General features: G+C 36.5%; 1 protein-coding gene across 11 annotated transcripts in view; it reads right to left on the reverse strand.

Annotated features, from left to right (window-relative positions):
• The window catches only part of LOC143255141 (glyoxylate/hydroxypyruvate reductase A-like), a 32,447-nt gene extending 18,564 nt beyond the window's left edge, over nt 1–13,883 (reverse strand). For 3 of the 11 annotated variants that reach the window (XR_013030450.1, XM_076510359.1, XM_076510353.1), the window contains exons 1-6: nt 13,791–13,882; nt 10,277–10,407; nt 6,317–6,475; nt 2,697–2,734; nt 1,437–1,472; nt 1,335–1,360 (exon numbers count right to left, since the gene is read on the reverse strand). Coding sequence is in view for 10 of the 11 variants with exons in the window: in XM_076510359.1 (XP_076366474.1) it covers nt 1,335–1,360; nt 1,437–1,472; nt 2,697–2,734; nt 6,317–6,475; nt 10,277–10,394 (377 nt within the window). In the remaining variant the exon portion in view is untranslated. Of the gene's footprint in view, nt 1–1,334; nt 1,361–1,436; nt 1,473–2,696; nt 2,735–6,316; nt 6,476–10,276; nt 10,408–12,542; nt 12,563–12,799; nt 12,934–13,041; nt 13,219–13,302; nt 13,322–13,790 lie in introns of those variants that run through there. The other 8 variants (XM_076510361.1, XM_076510357.1, XM_076510354.1 and 5 more) reach the window with 8 other exon arrangements.
• Nucleotides 13,884–22,929: the final 9,046 nt, after the last annotated feature.

Genomic DNA, 22,929 nt, shown 5'->3' on the forward strand with positions numbered 1-22,929 from the left:
ATTGAAAGCCATCTAGACCATCTAGGTTAAATTTTTTCTCATCAGAGAACAAAACCTTCTTCCACTTTTCTATGTCCCATGTTTGGTGCTTCTTTTGTGGTGTGGAAGGAGGTGTGACCTTTGAAGAAGTTTACGATTTTTAAAGCCTTTCTTTCGTAGATGTCGTCTTATTGTTCTTGAGCTGCATCCGTCAGGACCTTAATCAGGCCCAATGATTGGCTGGTGTCTTGTTGGACAACCCGTCAAATCCTCCTGCTCAATGCCAGCGAAATTTTCTTGGGCAGACCACTTAAAATTATCATTCCGTATCCCTCAGGGTCTTTTAAGAAATTTCCAACAGCAGTTTTAGTAAACCCAATCTCACCAGCGATGGCACATTGAGAGACCTTGCTTTTGCAGCTCGACAATTCTGCCACATTCAAACTCTGTCAACGTTTTAGCCTTTGCCATGCTTTTACCCAATGTAACACAGGAGATGTCAGTGGGAGATGTTCACAATGCTAATGCTCAAACACAAATGACATGTTTGTTTCATGTTTACCGATTTATGCTTCGTTTCAGAATCGTCTTAAACTTTTGACCAGCTAGTATTTAGGCTAATTTCATAGTGTTTCCATTTTCTCTATTAAATGCTAAAAAAGTTTTTTAATTTTCATTTTACCTTTCCTTATTTTCATCTTTCAAAGCTCTCCTCAAATAAGTGGTTGAGTCTAACAATGCAAAATGCATATTTTTTCTTTCTGTTCATTGCCCTTAAGATTTTGGACAACAGTGTATTTAGATGAAAGAACATTTAGACTACAGTTATGTAATTCAAACCATTTATCATCTGGAGTGTTCAAAGATAATTGGTTTAGACACAGTAGTGAGGTTTATTTTATGAGGCTGTGACTCATGTGAATGATAGTGAAATAACTATGGAGGACGATGAGCATGTCTGGAATGGGAGTGAAGATAACGAAGCAAAGTCAAAGCCTGTTTAGATCCATCAGCAAGGATATGACAAATTAGTCTAACAAATGAGCCTCAACAGATCTGGGAAGGAATCTACAGATCCAAGTGTGTGGCTTAAATCCATTTTATTACAGCTTATGCTGTCTCTTCTCTTTCATTCCATCCAATATAAATAACCATATCCATCCTTGCACACAAAGTCCTCAAATATTTAATTATTGTGGATATCAAGTAATTGTAACTGTTTTATCTTTGAATTACCACAAAGGATCATTATCCAACAATGATGACAATATCTTAAATGTTACCAAGGAAGTTCAGAAATCTTTAAACATAAGGCTGTGTGTATTATTTTCTATAAAAAAGGTTTATACACCTACCATATTTTTTTGCTTTTGTGATTCCCACTTTTGGTAGAATTTCCTCTCATTATTAATTATCTGACCAACAACATATTCAGCCAATGAATTTCCCACATTCATATCTGCATACCTTGTAACTGCAAATGGTGGTTCAGGCTTTAAAAAATAAAACAAGGATTGTTTATAATGTCACTAATAAATTATTTTACTATTTGAAGTTCTATATCTGATGAACAACTTATACTGATAACAAATTAGATAAATTACTTCCAGATTTCAATTATCAAAACTTTTCAAAGTTATGTAATAAATAGATCTTATACAGAGGTCAGGAGTAATTTTTCATAATTTATTCACATCTTATATAGTTTTATGCTTGTTCCATTGCCCAAGTTAGAAATATTTGCTGTGAAAACATTTTTTTAAAGTTACTGGATGAAAATAAAGATTTACAAAAGAGGTAAAATATTCACTAAAATAACTGTTAACTGTAAATTAGCATATTTGTTGTTCTTCATATAATAAACACATGCACTTGCATATGTGAAAATGATGAAAACCCCTCACTTATTCTACCGAGTTTGCCATGGAATTATCAGTTAAGTCACTAAGAAGTACATTAGTAACTTTATGCCATGTATTTAATATAAAACTTAATCTAAAAATAAACATTAAAAAATTAAACTAAATTAAGTCATTTCAACTTACCATAAAAATGGTAAAACTATTCACTAGAAGTATACAATATTTCACGAATGAATATCAATAATGCTTCATGTCAAAACATGCACCTAACACAGCAGAAGCAGTTCCCAATATAATGACATACCCAACAAAAACACTATATAGTGCACAGAATATATACACAAATTAATGTTAACAAAAAACAAAACTGTGTCAGAGACATCTTTACTGTACTGATTTTGATAATTATTTTCAGCTTGTTTTGAACTATTAAGAGGAATAAAAGTTTCAACTATAGTCACACCTGTGATAAACCTCACTGACTACAATATTAGAAACTGAGAAAATTTAGCTTCACTTTCTTATTCAAATTAAATCTACAGATATAAATTGCCTCTCTCTTTAAAGAAAAAACTAACTTATCAAATGAGAGAAAAAACTGCACTGAGACTGTCATTTTCGGTTTCACTGAATACTCAATGGAATCTCATAAGGATGCTAAAGTTCCTCAACTGTTTACAATAACTATTTACTTTAAAATTATTTATAGATTTTTAGAACACAAATCAAAATTCTATGACGTTCTGTTAGCAGAAATTTAAAACATATATAACATAGCTTTTGTACATAAGATTTAACATACTGTAATAACACTGAATGTTAAAATACATTCTAAGAACATAAATATATATATACCTTTTGAGGATCCATGAACTGGATTAAGGGTTCCATACCTATAATGAAAACACACAATTTAAAATAGTTAACTATAAAGAATTAAAAACTTCTTGAAGAATTTGTAAGGATCTTGAACAAAGGTTTATTATAAATTTTCCACAAAGCTACATGAGGGCTATCTGCACAAGCCATCCCTAATTCAGCAGTGAAAGACTAGAAGTAAGGCAGCTAGTCATCACCACCCACTAGTGGCAGATTCTAGGTTGGGTGAGCCCTACATGTAATGTAATTTTACACAATAAAATTATCATTGGGCCCCCAATAAGACCATGGTACCTGGGGCTGAGCCCCCTCTTGACCCTACATAAATACACCACTGCCAACTCTTAGGCTACTCTTACCAATGAATAGTAGGATTGACCATCACATTATAATGCTCCCTCATCTGAAAGGGCAAGCATGTATGTTGGGTTGGAGATTCGAACCTATGCTCCATAAATTCTGAGTTGAGTGCCCTAACCACCTGGCAGTGTCAGGCCTCTTAAACAAAATACAAGTTAAAAAAATTAATAAGTGAAGTCAATAAGAGATACTATGTGAATAGGATGTGTATAATTGGGCTTATTATAGGGGAAAATAAGGTTTCTATACCAAGCAATATTGCATAACTTCAAACTCAATTACAACAAAAGAAATCTATATGAATGATGCCTAAATAAGAATATCAAGTTAGAGAGAATTCATGATGACCATAGTCTAGATAAAAGATTTTAGAAACAACAGCAGAACTAATGTTTACTTTCCCCATAAAAATTCATTTTAAACTGATTCTACATAAACCAAAACCAAATCTGACTGACTGATGAATATTTGCTTTAAAACTATTGTAATAAAAATGGAACAGTCATTCCACTGTCACTCTTATAATATACTAACAATTCCAAAGAACAGAATGTGATTTTTTATTACAGGAACTTGGCACGAACTTCAGATTTACAGTCTAATATACTAACCACTGGGTGCCACTCAGCCCACTGCAAAAGATACAACAGTAATAGCTGATATTTCTAATATCTGTGGATGTAAATAATGGGAGAGGAATGTGTTAGGATTGGTCCAGATATCCAATTGTTGAATTTCCTCCAAAAGTTGGAGAAGACGATAAGTGAAGGAAAAGGTAAGGTGTTGGATTTTATGAAAAGTAACACAAAACAAAGTAAGGGGACAAGGAGGAATAAGCCAAACGAATCAAATGACAAATCCAGTTGGTGAGAGTAAAAGGGGAGAGACCTCTTGATGAAAATAGTTGCCACAGGAACCACAGAAGGAAGCTGTACAGACAATATAACAAAACAGAGAATGCAAAGGACAAAGAAGTCTATTTGGATCAGAATAGGAGTAGAAAGGAGAACAGAGAGAAGGATAATAGGCAAAAAGGAGGAATTACTCCACTGAGCCATTGAGATTTTGGGGAAGGAAGGAACACTCTAGATTAAGAAGAAAGATAGATAGATAGATAGTGTGCATGTAACACAGTTGCAAACAAGCCAGACCACTGATGCTTACAGGCCATAAAGAGTAAGAAATATGCCTTGAGGAACAAGTGAAACAAAGAACACAAGCAGGTAGGTTCGAAAGGAGATAACAGCAGATAAAGAACAGATCAACGAATCTAGGTGGAACAGATTAACATGGTAAGTATGAATGAGAGAAAAACCCTGTGGTAATGAAAAGACAAAGGTAAGAACTAAAGCTACCTGATAACTTGAAATCGAGGAGAAAAAAAACGTCTGGTCAAAAAGCCACATGAGAAACGTACAAAAAATCAGCAACAGTAGAAAATCCTTGAACCTAAGCCCATGTGTGAAAGACCTTCATTTTTCTCGATACACTTCTATTAAGGAAGAACGGATGAATTGAGGTAAGAAAGAAGAGAATATCCCTAGAAAATCCCTCAGGATATTCTGTAAAGAGTTTCAGACAGAAGATGGATTGTAGAAGGACACCAAAAGAGATGCAAGGGTAAGATGGAAACAGGAGCATTGGGTATGGGTAAAATGTAATTAGAGGTTCAGGGCCCTCTCCCAAACAGGTATATAAATGGTCACTTCTACAATAAGGAAGGGCATACTGATCTGAAGCCCATGGATAAAGAGGAATACTAACACCATCACCCAAATGAGAAACAAATTTTTCAGCATGAACCCAAATGTTAATGGATGAAGAAAAGAGAACAAATCGGGTTGGAAAGAAAGGTTGTGCAGTAATGAAGGACATGGGTCACAAGATATAACACAAGAGACAAAACATCACACATCAGAGAAATAAATTCCAAAAAATATGTGGAAGGCCAAACACAATCCTCAGGAAGGGTATGGGAAGGCACAAAAAATTTAGGAGGAGAAAACATGCAATAAAAAACATTGTAAGCCTGCTGAAGTTCCATGTGTTCAGGAAATTGGGACAATGTCTGAAGATAAAAGATTGACCAATATAACATTAAATCTCCCTGTGAGTAAATGTACACGAATCTCCCAATGGATTGCCAACATCTGAAGCCTGTGTGTGGTGAAGTGGCTGTCCACTGTAGATATCAAAAGTGGTGTCATTAATTTTGGAATTCATGTTTTAACAGACAAGAAAAGTGTTTAAAGTAAAAGAAATGCAAACAGAATAATGGTAGCTGCACCTGAATGTTTTCAAATTTGAGTATGTTAAATTGAAACCACTACAATAACAAAGTCAACCTAAAGCACTAATCAAGATAAAAGAGAAAGACATTTGAGTGCAAGTGCTGTCAAACGAAAAGTGACAGTTTAGTAGAGATGCAGAGAGGGAGTCGCAGGTGCCATGTGAGTATACTACGCTCCTTTGGCAGAGAAGTGACACAAAAGACACACACTGGAATCCTTTGATTACAATGGGGGAGAGGGCAGAAGGCTTGTGGAGTGTCTAAAAAAAAAATTTACATATAAAGGGTAGCAACAAATTAGTATAGCTAATCTTGTGTAAAAAAAAGTATTGCATCAGATATGCAAGCTGATTATAAAAGTGTAATTAACCTCTACAACTCTGAGAATACTATTCATCCATGGAAGCAAAAGTAAATACATTCTGCATGAATGCTAAGGTGAACTTAAATAATAAATTTAAAGCCAAAGAACAATTTTTCTTTCACAATGGAAAAGATTTATTTCTCACATTACTTTTAAAGCATGTATAATGCCATTAGTTTAGTGTATGTATATACATAAAAGCTACTTAATAATTAATACATTATCAAATACTTTCTTTCCTCTAGTTTCTTGTACTACACAAATGTTTCTTTTTTATTGATGTTGTCTTAAATGAAAAGTGATTCAGAGGAGGGCTACTAGGGTATTCCAGGAACAGAAGTATTATGTTAACAGAGATTTAGTTAGTCTATCAGTTCAAAATTAAAAATGGTTAGAACAAAAGCTCTCTGGTGGTTCTACAAACAATTCAATAAACAAACAAAAAATAAAACACTGTTTTTGTATTCATTGAATACAGTATATTTCAAATCAAGTAACCAACTTTCTCTTTACACAAACAGTTAAACAATATCAAAAAACCATAACACTGTTAAATCCACTATATATTGATTACCACAGTACCTGCCCAAGTACACTGCACCCACTTTAGAGATGGGATGTCATACATGAACTGTCTTAACATAAAGCTCTCAGTAACTAATATCTCTGCTCCTTCTAACTGCTTAATAACATCATCTGCCAAAATAACTTCCCAAAGGTTAGTTGACTTCTCTTGTTTGCCTGAAGTGAAAACATTAACAAATTAGAAATGTTTTGAATAAAGCTTTAATAGGAGTAGAGATGAATCGTGATATGTAAATATGAATTAATGAAAAAAAAAAACAGGGGTCTTCAACTAGCTAAGTAATGTAGTTCGGCAACATGAAGCTCTTACATGTTCAACTGCTGAAAAATACAGAATAATATACAAACAGCACTTCCTACTTAATGTTCAACCAAGCTGAATTGTGGTTTTTAACAAAAAATCTCCAGGACAGTAAAAAACAACAAAAGTATTTCACATATCTAGCATAACAGGTTAATTGAAAGTGTCTGCAACATAATATGATTTATTATTATAAACGTGGCTTCTCATAGTTATAATGATGGAAAAATTTATTGCATCACCCAAATTTTTTTTATGCATGTAGATACAAATTTGTTTTATGGGTGATATAATACTACCTAATTATTATATCAGTAGTTTTTAGGCTGTCTATATTACATCAGCCATTTTTAGCTACAAACAGAAGGGAAGGGAGTAGGGATAAATCTTCCACAGCAACTGCCAATGGTGTTCTGATATGCATGAACCTACACAATTATCAATCTCAAAAGAGCATAGCAAGAAATATAAGGGCTCATTGTCACCACTCACACAATTCCAATCTCACAAAAACATGGTCAAGACCCCCCCCCCTCCTAACAAGGAAAATTTAATATAAATGTGCCAAACAGCATGCTGACTGGACTGAAGCAATGTGGAGAAAAGTGGTCTTTTCAAACAAATCAAAGTTCAATATGAATGGGTCTCATGGGAAGTACTTTCTATAAGGTTAACATGGTGAAGAGCTTCATCCAGTGTATTTTAATACAACTGAAACATCTGTAAGATCAGGTGATATGGGGATGCACCTTTAGCCAGGGTGTAGAATCTCTGCATTTTGTAAAGAACTCTGTCAATGCCAATAAGTACATCAAGTCCCAGTTAAAGCCAACAATTTGGGATCACTTCAGTGACACTAACCAGTACACATTCCAGGACAACTCTGATCCATGCTACGAGGCTGAAGAAAAAGGTTGATAATATTCAGGCACTCAATGCATTAGACATGAAATACAGAAAATTTCACTCTGTCTCTTGAAAAAGACTTCTTGGTGTTTTTGTTGTTGTTGCTTCAGATGAAAGACCACCTTCAAAAAGAGAGGATCAACAAAATACACCAACTGACCAGTAACAACTTAAATCACAATCCTATCAAAATGCTGGAAGAAATGGGCAGCAACTTGCAGGAGAAGAAACTAAGAAGCATAATCCACATGTGACATTATGAACTCATTCCTGTCTACATTCAGTCCCTTGTGCACCCTATGTCACAGCAATGTCAAACAGTTATCAATGCTAGAGGAGGCACAACCAAATATTAAAACAAAAAACAGATACTGTGACAACATTTTGACAATTACATTGGTGGCATTATCTTCAAACCTAGATTTACTTACTCAGAGAAGATTTTCATATTTGCCAAGTATTTATTAATCATCTGTTTTAATAAATTTGTTATGGTTGGGTTGTTAGTGAAGATACATACATGTTTGGATGACTGTTATACAAGTCAGCTTACAACACACAATATCTATAACCATTTTACACGAGTTCTGGCACTTTTGCAATAAATAATCTCATAAAAGTTACAAAAACCATGAAAAGTGTGAAAGAAAGTCGGTGGTCCAACATCTTTTTTTACCACCGTAATAGAAACATAGTTTCTATTAGGAGCAGACTGCACTCGAAAATACTAAGAAGGGCCCATAAATGTATCATAAAAATACCAAAAATATGCACTTAAGTTTATGTATTTCAATACCAAAATAGAAGTCTGCATAAGCAGAGGCTGAGTAGTAACAAAAAGGATCCAGGTTTGAGTCAGGCTTAAATAAGGTGACTTTCATCAAACATATCTGTACAAAGCTTGGACTTCACATATTTTCACAGTTACTTCTTGAAAAATGGTAACCTACACTCATAACTGTGACCAAACTATACTTAGTTGGTAGTTTCTTAACTTTTATGTTAGGTATCAAAGGCATTAGTTAAGGAATTTCATAACCTTACAAATACTGCCTCAAACCTGTTTTGTACCAATTGTTAAAACAGTCATATTAACTAGCAACCATAATGGTGATAAGTACATATACCAATACTTATATTACTATCTTTTACTACTACATTTTGGCAGGTTGTATAACATAACAACAACAGGGCATTTTGATCTTCCCAAAGTAAGCCAATGCTGTCAATCTTGTGAGCAATATCATATTTATACTTCAAGCATAAATAAAGTTTAATTCAAAGAAAAGTTTGTACCAACCATGATCAGGGAACATACTATAAATACCTGTCAGGGTAGGACCAGTTAAATTTAATAAAATTTCAGAGCAAGCATATGTGTATAATAAAACACTAGACTTACATATTTTACACAATCAGTAATTCTGAAAACACTGACTTCTCCACAAAAAAAGAGGAGATAATGACTCCAACAGAAATACTGTGAAGTATATTCTTTCTGATGCATACCACTACTGAGAGAATTAACATGTGTTAAACCTAAATGTTAACACAGTGGCAATATACAAATAATTATTTCTCCATTCTGCTCACAAAACTGATTATTTTTTCATGTACTCTTACAAGAAAACCCACCAGAATCTTTCACAGTGTCCCCATTGGTCAACCATACCTGATTTTTGTTTACCTTGTGTTTTTTTTCAGAAATGAAGATTTTCTTCACTTCTAATTTACTGTCATAGCTAAGAGCTCATGATCCATCAAAAATTTAATTTCTATATTAAAAAAAAAAGGAATCACTAGCAAACAGTATAGAAAACTTCAAATGAATAGATAAACATTTTAAGAACTGTATATACAGTTACAAGGACTCACAATTTAATTGTTTTTAAAATTTACAAAGAAATTGTAGTTTTCAACTGTTTATATCTAAATTTTCCTTAAACTACAAAATTCTGATTTACAATCATGACTTATTGACAGGAATGACTGTTTTCACTTCCATATCGTGTGGGAGAAGATCTCCAATCTCTTTTGCAAGATCTGTTAGTATTGGCAAAATATAGATGACACTTCCTTTCTTCTTAAGGGTAGACATTGCTCAAAATTTGATGAAAACAATTTAAATTTTTGATGCTTAAAATAATTATAAACAATGTAGCAAACAACTGAGTGACAATACATTTCCCGACAGGTCATCGGTACCTGTGGCTAATAAGATGGCATCAGACACTGGAAAAGTGCCTAGAGTGATGACAGTAGCTTCAAAATTCATAAGCAGCAAACACAAGGAATAACGTGGAAAAATCTGGAAAAATTTACTACAAGTGAAAAGTATTTTGAAGATATAAAAAAGTTTGCAAAAGTGATACACTGAGTTAACTTGTAAAAAAGCAAAAGAGGAACATCAGAATTAAACAGCTGCCAAAGGAGAAGTCATAGTTCAATAGTGGTGCATAGAAAGTGTTACATGCATAACATGATACACTGCCCTCCTATTGATGAATAGGTGGCATGTAATGATTTCCACAAGGGACATATTCGAACTCTGGATTCCAACAAAGGGACATGCATTCAAGAAGTTTGCAAATAGAGGGAAGTACAAAACATGAAAAGTTAATTTTGTTAGAAAAGGGAGGGTACTATATCGAAATTATGCTCTATAAATATACTAAAAGATTTATCCTTTTGAATATCTTTTTTTAAACATATGCTAAACTACAGAATGTTCATTTACACTGGTAACTTACCAACAGGAATGATTGTTTTCATTTCTATATCTACTGGGAGAAGTTTCCTGATCTCCTTTCCAAGGTCTTTTATTAGTGATAGGACAAATATACTTCCAGTCTTCTTTAGGGCTGACATTGCTCAAGATATGCTGAAAACATTTTAAATGTTAACTATTTTTAAATAACCATAAACAATAGTAAACAATAGCTTTAATATGATAAATGGGATTTACCTTATGTTTTTACTTTTTTTTAACTTTCCATTCTTTAACCAAGTGGTGCTTGGTCCCTACTGTCAAAACTAAACAAGTAAACAATTTCAGAGATGTAATAATATAATTTTATAGAATGGGAAAAATAGTCTAAAATATTAAGATACACAAATAATCATGTTGTTTCTTTCACTTAAACTTTAATATTTAAAAACAACAGGGATCCTGTTGGTTCACTGATGCTGTTCCATTGTCTAAGCTAAAACCAATCCTCTCAAAGACTAGCCATTTAAAAGGGCAACCACTATGTTAGAAAAATAAAACCTGAACTTATGATAATTCAAACCCAGCCAAACTTTATACTTGTATCTCTTTGTCTACCCATTCTCACCAGTAAGAACAGAAAAAAAACAAAAACACTATCAATTCTGTTAATAATCTTAAACACAATCCTTCTCTCTTCTGTTTTCATAAGAAAACCACTTCTGATGCTGTAATCTTTTCATTCCACATACCATCCTAGTGGTCTTCCTTTGAACCCTTTCCAATTATTCAATGTTTATCTTAAGGTAATGAGTTTAAGACTGAATACACATCACATTTGGTCTTACTCTTAACCAGTGATATTTACAATGAAATTGTATCATCTTTATACTGATGTTCAAAATTTATGTAGATACAATCAAAAATCCTATTTGCCCTGCTACTAGCAATAGCAAACAATCTGAATGGTTCACAAGAATGAACAAAACCATCAATATCCATTTCTTCAAAACTGTTAATTATAAGGTTGTTTGTATCAAAATTACACTTATAATTTAAATTATGATAACCTATGTACAGTTTCTTGCATTTATAATAAACAAAAGCCACCTAATATTTGTTTGTCCAACTCAACAAATAATCTGAATCCTTTTGAAACATCCTCTTCACAGTCAGCAACACACCTTTATTATAGATCATGCAGCCATGGACACAATGTTCAAGAGGAATAATAATAAGCCACTATACCTATCATGAATGAGGTTCAATTAAGTTACTCACTCCTATCACACAAGTGTAACCACACACTGTTACTACCAAAGTGACTGGTCATCAGTACTATAAAACTAACTTGTTTCATGATGGTCTAATCCCAGCTCACATTTCTTTATCATTGCAGTAGCAAGACAATATTCTGACTTAGTGAGAATACATGCAGCTTATTTCCTGCACATTGTGGTGACCTACAACAGGTAGTTTTCACTCCCAGCTAGTGCAATATATACATACATCCACATGTATATCTACAACAGTTATTGTATTTGGATAATGCCTCACTGCCTTCAGTTTCTTTAGGATGCAGTCACTTTCCTAATGCATAGCTATACAATGTTAAGTCTAAAGCAAAACTGTTAGCTTTTTTTTTTTGTAATAAAAGTGCTTTATGGTAATTAATACTATTACCCTGAGATGTTAAAAACACTGATCTTGAACACGAGTTAAACCAACATTGTTAACATTTCCAATAACATTTGAAGGACAACAATCTGTTGTTTGGGCCATCATAGATGTTCCATTCATTTCAACAATTATCTATCTCCCTATATTCAGCTATCTATGTACCTTTATTAAGCATTCATCACCTGTAACCCTTCTTTCTCAAGAGAAAATTATTTTAAAGACATAACCTATCATGTTACAGTTCCTCTATCTTTCGATGCTCTGTTGTTACAATACAGATAGTGATAACAATCACCACACTTCTATCCAGAGCTTTAAATAAATCTCTTTTTGTCAAAAGTCCACACAGCTTTTCAATTACTTTAGAATACAACTGACATGACAAATTGTACTTTTATACTCTGTTATTACAATACAATCTGTGATAATTTCACTTTACATTTTGTATGTGTTGCTATAGCCTTATCAAGGCCCAAAACTTTCTACATACTACATTATTATATGATAATAAGTAATCTAAGCAATAAGATAAAACTTAGGTTTTAGTAACATAACCCAATAATAAAAGTGCTAAATCATAACCATGAAACTACACAATGTATAATTTGTGCATAGTTACATAAACAAACCTGCAATAAACTATCACTTCCAAATATAACCAATTTTAACATTGCATTAAACTTTCACTGTCAAGTTTTTCTAACAGTTTTGTCAATACCATTAACATATATCCAAAAATTAAGACTCTCATTGAAAACCTTATACCACACTTCCAACTCCTGACTGAATTACATTTAATTTTCTATTACTGTAATTATATTTAATTAAATTTTAATTTTTCATTTTGTAGAAAGTCTCATGAAATCCAGGTATACCAAATCCACACCTTTACTGTTACCATCGTCAACATAAGCAATATCTTTGGCAAAAAGCAATGAATTTAAATATATGTATATATATTCAATCATGTGAAGCCATGCTAACTTTCTAACAAAATTACAACTTTTGTTGGCGTTGGTTTCACAGTGTTTTCACAAGTCTATCCAAAACGTTTACCACAACAAAAGTAATATTGATTGATCTACTAAAAGTAAAAGGGACCGTGCTTTCCCCTACGTGTAATATTACATAGTTTCCAATTCCAACTCCAATTTACAGTAACCTGCGTCCGTCCTTCACACATTTTTGTTATGGGTTTATTTATTAAAGGCCTTAACCTTTCAGTACCCATAAAATTTTCAATTTGGCCCATCAACGTTATCATTCTTGTCAACTTAACGATTTTTCTACAATACTTTTTGGGAAAAGTTCAAGTTCGTACACATTACAGAATAAAACGCTGAACGGGCAATTAGGATGATAGTGTCATCAAAGAAAGTGATTATGTACCTAACCATGTTAAAGTGTAATTATAATTAATACTGTTCACTAGCACTTAAATTAAAACTGAAGATAAAAATTTAGCAATTCGGTCATTCCATAACCAGTCTTCTTTAAGCATCCCCAACTCTCCAAAGGCCGAATTTTCATTTTAACAGTCTTACTTTTTAATGTATTTAATTAAATTTTAATCCTGAGAACTCGCATTAATACTGAGGTTTTTATTTTCATAATAATTACCAAAACTGTTTCTTAGACTATAAAATTGAAATAAGAAGCAAATTCGAAATATGTGGCTAGAAATATCTTATTCTTAGTTTTGAGTTGTTATCAAAAAATCGTTTTGCAAATTTCGTTAAGTTTCGGCTTTTAATTGTTTCCAAATTCTTTGCTAATGACTAAAGACTAATGACTTTGTTAATTATATCTTGACTAAAGTGAGAAAAAAACAAACAAGACTCGCTATATATATATAAATGTACAAACACAACGCTTACCAATTCATATACAAATGTATTAATTTAAATTCACCAGAACACCTCTATTACAAAATTACATGTGACTGATCCCCAGAACCATCTGCGTTAAAAAGAAAAAAAATGAAAATTCAATAATGAAAAATAATTTATTAAAATATAAAAAATCGTCTTGCAAATTTGGTTAAGATTCAGCTATTAATTTTTTACTAAATTCTTCTACAAGTTGTTAATCATATACAACACATCCCAAGAAGCTAGTTAGCAACCCTATTACCACCAAAACTGACCTTACATTGCTGGACAAAATCTTGAAGCCAATGAACATAAAGTAAAAATATGCATTTTGTGTTGTTAGACTCAACCACTTATTTGAGTAGAGCTTCGAAAGATGAAAAGAAAAGGGAAAATAAAAATCAAAACACTTTTAGCATTTAATTGGGAAAATGTGAACACTGTAAAATTAGCCTAAATACTAGCTGGTCAAAAGTTTAAAACCATACTGAAACGAAGCGTTAATCGGTAAACACGTAACGAAATGTAGTCATTTGTGTTCAAGCATTAGCTTTGTCAATATCTCCCATTGACATCTCTTGTGTTACATCGGGTAAAAACACGGCAAAGGCTAAAAGCTGACAGAGTTTGAACGTGGCAGAATTGTCGAGCTGCAAAAGCAAGGTCTCTCTCAATGTGCCATCGCTGGTGAGATTGGGCGTAGCAAAACTGCTGTTGAAAATTTCTTAAAAGATCCAGAGGGATACAGAACGAGAATTTCAAAGTAAACATGTACAAGATAAAAAAGAAGAAAACGTGAAATATATACAAAAACATATATACAAGAGAAAAAACATGATACATATACAAGAAAAAAACATGAAATATATACACTGATAACTACATGAAGCGAGAGTGGAGGCAGGGTGGCTCAGAATCCGATCTCCACCCGACACCCCACCAACGCACAAAATGGAAATACCACCAGAGATGGTAAAATGTCCCAGAACCAAGGCACTGATAGTCCATCTCAAGGCGGAGTAACAGCCTATATCTGGCCCATCCCAGCATAGAAAAGTACGACACCGACTCCTGCTCGAAAATCAATTTGTTTCAAGCAAGCCAGATGACGTACTTACAGACGGTGATGGTAGACTGAAAGGAAAAGGCCAAGTGACTGGAAACAGGGGCCAGTACATAGAACAGTATGGCCTCTGCCGAGAGACGCGGGACCCAGAAAAACACATAAGTGTCTGCAGGCTGCAAAGGAACACCAAAGAGCCTGCACCCAGTGCCAACCAAGAATCTCGTGAGGCGGCAACAGGGGTGACCTTTCAAAGACAGACAGTAAAATGTAGTTGACAGAAGAAGGGAAAGACACTGGGTCCGGACACATGAGATACCCAGATCACCCCTGCGAGGCGGCAGCGTCAAGTAGAGTCGAGATACTGCCTCAGACTTGCCACCAAACAGGTAGGCAAAGACATGGCATTCGATGGCTCGTGATGGGCAGTCATCCACAGGAAGGACAGTCCCCAGGTACCATACCAAGGGGAGGATCCTCCTCATCACCACCTCCACCCTGTCAAACAGGTTAACAGGGCAGTAGCGGTAATCATGCACTGCCGAACCAACACGTTGAACCATCCCCTCTCAAGCAGCCCCAGGACCTGCGAGAAAACGAACCCCAAAGCAAGTGATCTGGGAGGGGTCCAATCCAGACCAAACAGGGAGTCGGCAGACGAGGCCCATTTGCCAAATCCTCATGCAAGAGACTTGGGAATATTAAGCTGGGCAGCACTGGCCCGAGAGTATCGATGGACGATGGCCAGTGTTGAACCTAACGATGTGAAGTTCTGAAGGAGCAGGTTCACATAGTCTGCATGCGCAACGTACGTCACGCACGAACCCCCGACATCTGGAGGTCACGCACCGAGACCAAGTGGTACTGATGAGAGAGCAGGCACTCGATAACTAACGCGTAAAGCGATGGGGACAATGGGCAGCCCTGACAAACCCCCTGTAAGATGGGAAAGGCAGATGTTAACCAAGAGCCTTCTCCAAGCAGTCGCATACAAGGCTTGCACGTACTGGACAAAAACTGGAGGAAGGCCACACCTCCCCAGAACGTACTATAGAGATCGAGAGACACAAAAACAGCAGGGATATCCCGATTCGTGATGTAGTGGAACAGGTCCCTGAGAAGCACCAGATTTTGTTGGATACTTCTGCCCCACATGCCACACGTCTGAGCACAGTGACCCAAGGAAGGCATAACTGCACCCAAATGGGCACACAGGACCTTAAAAATAATCTTAGTATCCACGTTCAGGAGAGAAATGGGTGTTGTCACGAGAAGAAAATCTGCAAACTGGCTGGGATCCTTACAGATAAGTGTAATTAGCCCATCCAGCGTTCCCGGCGGCAGAGACCCCATAGTCAGACAGTCGTTAAAAAATCTGACGAAAGAGAGTCCAACAACATGCCACACGTGGCTGTAAAATTCCACCAGCAGCCCATCCAGCCCAGGGCACTTTCCAAGTGGTATGGACCGAATGGCCGACCAACACTCACCCAAGCTGATGGGTTTCACCAGCTGGTCGTGAAAAAAAAAGTCGAGGGAGGGCAAAAACCGAGTAATGTCATCCCACAAACCCTCGTCCACGGGTAAAGCCGAAAATAAATAGTGGTAATAGCCAAAGCACGCATCTAGAATGTCAGAGATGTTAGATAACGATTGACCATTCTCCAACACCAAATTGGATATGTGTTTGGTCTTAGCCATCTCCCGTGCCTTGCACAGCAGAACTCTAGTGGCAGTTCTTGGATCGAACAAGGGCAAGCAAATCGTCTCCAATCTCATCCTCGGCAAGGAGGGAGACGTTGAGCCTCCAAACACCGGGGCCCCGAAAAACTGGAACAAAATACCGGAATGTAGTAAGAAGTGCCCGATGGTCAGACACATAAAACGAGACATTTCCAACCCGGTGAACCTCAGCCCTGCTTAGGCATTGCCGAAGGCCAGGTGTCACATAGAACCTGTCAAGGCAACAAGAAACGCCCCGACCGGTCGATGTTGCCACAAAAGCATATCCACGCAGCGCATACAAGACATCAGTAAAGGCAAAATCTGACAGCACCACACGAAGAGACCGCATATACTGATCACCAGAAAAAGGATCACCCCAATCTTGTCGAGGTGAGAATCCAAGATGCAGTTGAAGTCGCCACCAAGGATGATATTGGTCTGTGTAACCATGAACCTGTCAAAGCCCGAAAAAAAGGCCACCCACTCCCCAGACCAGGCAGGTGCATAGACATTGACAAGCCAAATCTTACAACCCCCAGCAACAACATCAATAAATACCACCTGCCCCTCAGCATCACTATGAGATGCGAGGATGGACCCATTAAAATTGGGTGAAAGAGGATCCCCACACCCCAAGCATGTGTCGTGCCAAATGACCAGAAGGCAGAGTCAGTGTAACGAGAAGAAAACGAGGGTCCCTCAGAACCCCCAGCTGCTGCAGTGCTAGCAGGGAAGGCCGGGGCTCCACAAAGTCCTCAGAAACCCCGCTGACCCATCCCAACTAGGGGGCAGGACCCTCCTCAAAGGGACCCACCCCAACACTTACAGGGGTGGCAGAATCGTGGGCGCCCACACAGCCCTTAACCCCCACACCACCCGACAGGGAGGCCTGAGCCTCCACAGAGACAGGGGTTGCCTCAGGGGCACCCGGTCCGTCCCGAACCCTCACAGGGGACCTTTTCAAACCAGGGCCCCAAGGATGAGCCAAAGCCTACTAAGAGGCCCTCACCTGAACGGCACCCAAAGTACCACCCTCCTCCACCAGAGGATGCAGCCTCCATGACCTGGGCAGAAGAGACATGGCCCTCCTCAGGGGATCGAGGCTTCCCCTCTGCAGAAACGGCAGCTGCTGGGACAAGCACCCCCTCAGGGACCCCACCCACAGCCACTGTGGACGACGCGGGAGGAGGAGCTGCCGCCCTCGCCAGCTTTGTCCTCGCCCGTTTGGGCCGCGAAACCATCGGCGGCCCCGCAGCCACTGCAGCATAACTTGCCACACGCCTCGGGCATCTTGAGGGCGTGTGGCCATCACTACAAACGTCACAAGTGACGGCACAGGAACTATCTACATGTCCGAAGGCCAGACATATCCCGCACCACGGGGTCTGACGCCCAGCCAATAGGTGGCCTTTGAGGCCACCACAGCGGCGACACAGTCGTCGCATATCCGGGTAATGACACATTACCTGGAAACCGTTCACCGATATGAAGTTCAGAACTGGCGTCTTTATATCCATACAGACTCGCTGGTTCCCAGTACACACTGACGGCCGCGTTTGGTGCGCCTCGTGTTCTGTCTTGCGGATAGTTCTGTACGCCGACAATACGTCCTTGACTGGATCTTTCAACAGGACAACGCTGCAATCCACAATGCCAGCAGGACAAAGGACGTTTTCATGGCGAATAACGTGATTCTTTTGGATCATCCAGCGTGTTCGCCCGAACTGAACCCCATTGAATATATTTGGAGTGGATGGGAAGGGAAGTATATAGAAATGGACGTCAATTGCAAACAGTGCAGGATCTTCGTGAAGCCATCTTCACCACTTGGAATAACATTCCAGCCAGCCTTCTGCAAACGCTTACATCGACCATGCCAAAGTGAATGTTTGAAGTTATTCACAGAGACTGAGACCTCTTATTGGGCATTTCCTACCATGTTTGGGACTTTTTTGTATGGTCTTAAACTTTTGACCAGCTAGTATTTAGGCTAATTTCATAGTGTTCACATTTTCCCTATTAAATGCTAAAAAAGTTTTTCATTTTTATTTTTCCTTTTCTTATTTTCATTTTTCGAAGCTTTACTCAAATAAGTGGTTGAGTATAACAACGCAAAACCGATATTTTTTCTTTATGTTCATTGGCCTTAAGATTTTGGCCAGCAGTGTATGTTCAATAACAAAAACTACCTATAGGTAAAGAGTCTAAGCATGGGAAATCCCGCGTCACCAATTCTAGCCAACATTTTTATGACACAGATTGAATCTCAAGCGATCAGTTCAACCTTACACCTACCACAGTACTGGTACAGGTATGTTGATGATACAGTTGCTGCATTCACATCTACAGAACACACATTCAGTTTTTCATCCACGTTAACTCAAAACGCCACAACATTAAATTCACCTGTGGACAGGAAAAAACTAACCAGATAGCATTTCTTAACCTCAAGATCACTAGAACCGATACACAATTCAAAACAGAAATCCACAAAAATATAACCCATACTGAATTACACATTCCATGGGACTCAACACATGGAACGTTAATAAAAACCCAACATATTAAGAAACCTAATAAACACAGACACAAAACTGTATTCAGCCTATAAAATTGACGATGAAATTAATAAAATAAAACAACACTTCATCAACACCAACAAATTTCCTCTAAAAACTGTGGAAAAAATTATACGCACACACCTAGATCAACAATAATAAACCCAAAATACAACAAACTACAAAACCTTACTCCGATGCAACAAAGCTATTCGAGGGCTAAGCGTTAAACGCGAGAGCTTATAATACTAAAAATCAGGTTTTGATACTCGCAATGGACAAAGCACACAGACCATTGTGTTTCAACACTTCTGAAGAACTTGTTGTATTTCAATTATAAAGATTTCGCTTTATTCAAGGTAAATAAATTATATATAAAAAAAAGAGTGCGTCATTATAATACATTTATTATTTTGGACCGTTTGTTTGTTTTTTGTTTTTTGAATTTCGCGCAAAGCTAGCTGCCTTCCCTCTGATCTTACACTGCTAAATTAGGGACGGCTAGCGCAGATAGCCCTCCAGTAGCTTTGCGCAAAATTAAAAACAAGCAAGAAAGCATGTAAATCTTGGTTCATATATTGTTTTATTCAGACCTTATGAAAATGAAAATATGCAAATTTGTCCGTTTTTACATAGAAAATAGGTTAATTTCTAAATTTCATTATCCAAGTCACAAAAGCAAAGTTTTAAGGAAATAATGGCCATGTTCAGTACTTTTACAACATGAGCAATTAAGAAATAACACATACTATCCAGGAACAAAATTTGTGTTACACAGTGTTATCTCCCCATCGCTTGCGTTGTGTTTTGCTCATACTGTAATGAAAAAATAAAATTGAATTATACTCGACTTATTCAAGAAATTTAATTTTGAGAGCTGCCCAACTAAAGTTTCCTTCTAGTTTTATTGACTTTTGTTGTTGTTGTTTTTTGTAACAGTTGTGCATCTATGAAAAAACTACGGTAGTAAAAGAACGGACAACAAAATCACCATGTTTTATATAAATAAATAAATTTAAATTAAATTACTTGTAAATATTGGCGATTTTGTATTCCATTCCTTAAAACATTACAGCACCTAATATAGTAATCTGGCAATCTCATTCGAAAGTATCGTTTCCTTTTGTGTTGGGCCCAGCACAGCCAGGTGGCTGAGGGACTGGACTTGTAACCTGACGGTTGCGGGTTCGAATCCCCGTCACACCAAACATGTTCACCCTTTCAGCCGTGGGGGCGTTATAATGTTATGATCAATCCCACTATCGTTGGTAAAATAGTCCAAGAGTTGGTGGTGATAATTAGCTGCCCTCCCTCTAGTCTTACACTGCTAAATAAGGGACGGCTAGTACAGATAGCCCGCATGTAGCTTTGCACGAAATTCAAAACAAACAAACCAATCTTTTGGGTTGCGTACAGTCCCTATAATTCTTTTTAACACATGTTTTTTTTCTGAATATTATACCTCTTTACATTTAACTCGATTATATGTAATTTTTAAAGCGTAGCATCAAATATAACTATTATTGTACAGTTACAGGTTTCACAATAGCCCAGTTTTCACACACCAGGTAAATACATCCTTATTAACCTAAATACAGGTGTATATACTCATTTACGCTTTCGAAACAGAAAATTCGCAAGTGAATTGTGCACTCCCTCAGTAGTTAAGCGTTAAACGCGAGAGTTTATAATACTAAAAATCAGGTTTTGATACTCGCAATGGACAAAGCACAGAGATCATTGTGTTTAAACACTTCTGAAGAACTTGTTGTATTTCAATTATAAAGATTTCGCTTTATTTAAGGCAAATAAATTATATATATATATAAAGAGTGCATCATTATAATACATTTATTATTTAGGACCGTTTGTTTGTTTTTGAATTACGCACAAAGCTACTCGAGGGCCATTTGTGCTAGCCGTCCCTAATTTAGCAGTGTAAGACTCGAAGGAAAGCAGCTAGTCATCACCACCCACCGCCAATTCTTGAGCTACTCTTTTAACAACGAATAGTGGGATTGGCCGTCACTTTATAACGCCCCACGGCTGAAAGGGCGAGAATGTTTGGCGCGACGGGTATGCGAACCCTCGATCCTTCAGATTACGAGTCGCATGCCTTAACACGCTTTGCTATGCAGGGCTTTTTTAGGACCGAATATGACTATTAGTTAGCATGACAGTTGTTGTTTGTAATTAAGCACAAAACTACACAATAAACTGGCTATCTGCGCTCTGCCCACCATGGGTAGCAAACCCGGATTTTACAGTTATAACTCCGCAGACATGCCGCTCTGCCATTGACGGGGGAGCTAGAATGACTGATTGTAAAACCTGAAGTCTGTGCTTTGCCTTCCATTGTCGCAAAATAATGTTCTGCGTTTTGGAAGCGTGAGTGGCGAAAAAATATTTTCTATTAGAATATTCCAAGATTTTAGTGATGAATGCCGTAGACTAGTTACCTTCTCTCTCATTACCATCATTTCGATCCAAGAAATAAATCACTGGATCCCGAGATGGAGAATTCTGTGAAAGAATAAGTGATAAATTTCGTCATGTTTTCTGTATGCTTGTCCAAAAAACCATTTAGAAGATAATTCATCAGAATAATGAAATTGTGATTCACTCAATAAACACATATATATGGATTTAGGTAGTTTTATAAGTATAAAAACTTCAATTTTGCTTAGTCACTACTTTGAAATAGTCGTTATTGTTTAGTTTTTGCAAATGTGCCTTTAAACGTGTGATTTTTATGACCGCCATCTTGTGTCATCACAACCCTATTATTGAGTACTGCAGTGCTTAAATGATAATTCGGTCTCAGAAGTGTTTGTAAAAATTCAAATATGCAATTTAAAGTAACGAAATAATGTAGTGTATATAAAATACAATATTTTAAAACTAATATCATTTACCCGGCATTCCAATTGAGATAGGAATTGCTTAATCAATGATGTCGTGAAAACCCACTTCTGTGTGAAAACGGCTCGTTTGGGTTGAGAAAAATTTTTACGTAGAGGAGCAAACAAGGTTTCGACATTCTGCGATCATCGTCATGTTCACAAAGAAAGAAAGAGGTAACTGACCGGTAGCTGACCACATGTTTGAAAGGGGTTGTGTAACTGAGTGTAGGAATGTAGAGGGCGGGCTTAGATGTTTGAATATATAATTTTATATTATTTTATTATCATTTATTATTCTTTTTTATTTTTAATATAGGTATAAAGGTGTTCCTTTATATTGGTTTATTTTGGGATTGAGTTGTTGTATGAGTAATGCTTCTTTAATTTTGCGTTTGTTTATGTTTGTTTCTTTGTTTAGTATTTCGGTGTTTTCTATGGATATGTTGTGCTCATTTGATTTGCAGTATTCGTAAATGTGTGAAGGTGACTTTTTATGTTCTCAGAATCTGGTTTCAATTTTTCTGCTTTTTCTCCAATATAGAAGTCTTGGCAGTTATCACATTGTATTTTATAAATAATTTTGGTGTGGTGTCTGTCAGTGCAGTTTTTACATAGTATAGACCTTAGATTTCCACCTGGTTTTTGAACAGATATGTAGATGACACGGTTGTGAGATTCACATCTACAGAACACACACTTATTTTTTTCAATCACATTAACACTATACATCCCAACGTCACCTTCACATGTAAACAGGTAGAAAGCAATCAAATATCATTTCTTAACCTCAAAATTACAAGAACCAAGACACAATTTAAAACACCAATCCACCGAAAAATCACTCATACTGGACTATACATTCCTTGGTTTGTTTGTTTTTTGAATTTCGCACAAAG

This window comes from Tachypleus tridentatus, chromosome 7 (genome assembly GCF_004210375.1).
Source record: "Tachypleus tridentatus isolate NWPU-2018 chromosome 7, ASM421037v1, whole genome shotgun sequence".
Classification (NCBI taxonomy): Eukaryota; Metazoa; Arthropoda; class Merostomata; order Xiphosura; family Limulidae; genus Tachypleus; species Tachypleus tridentatus.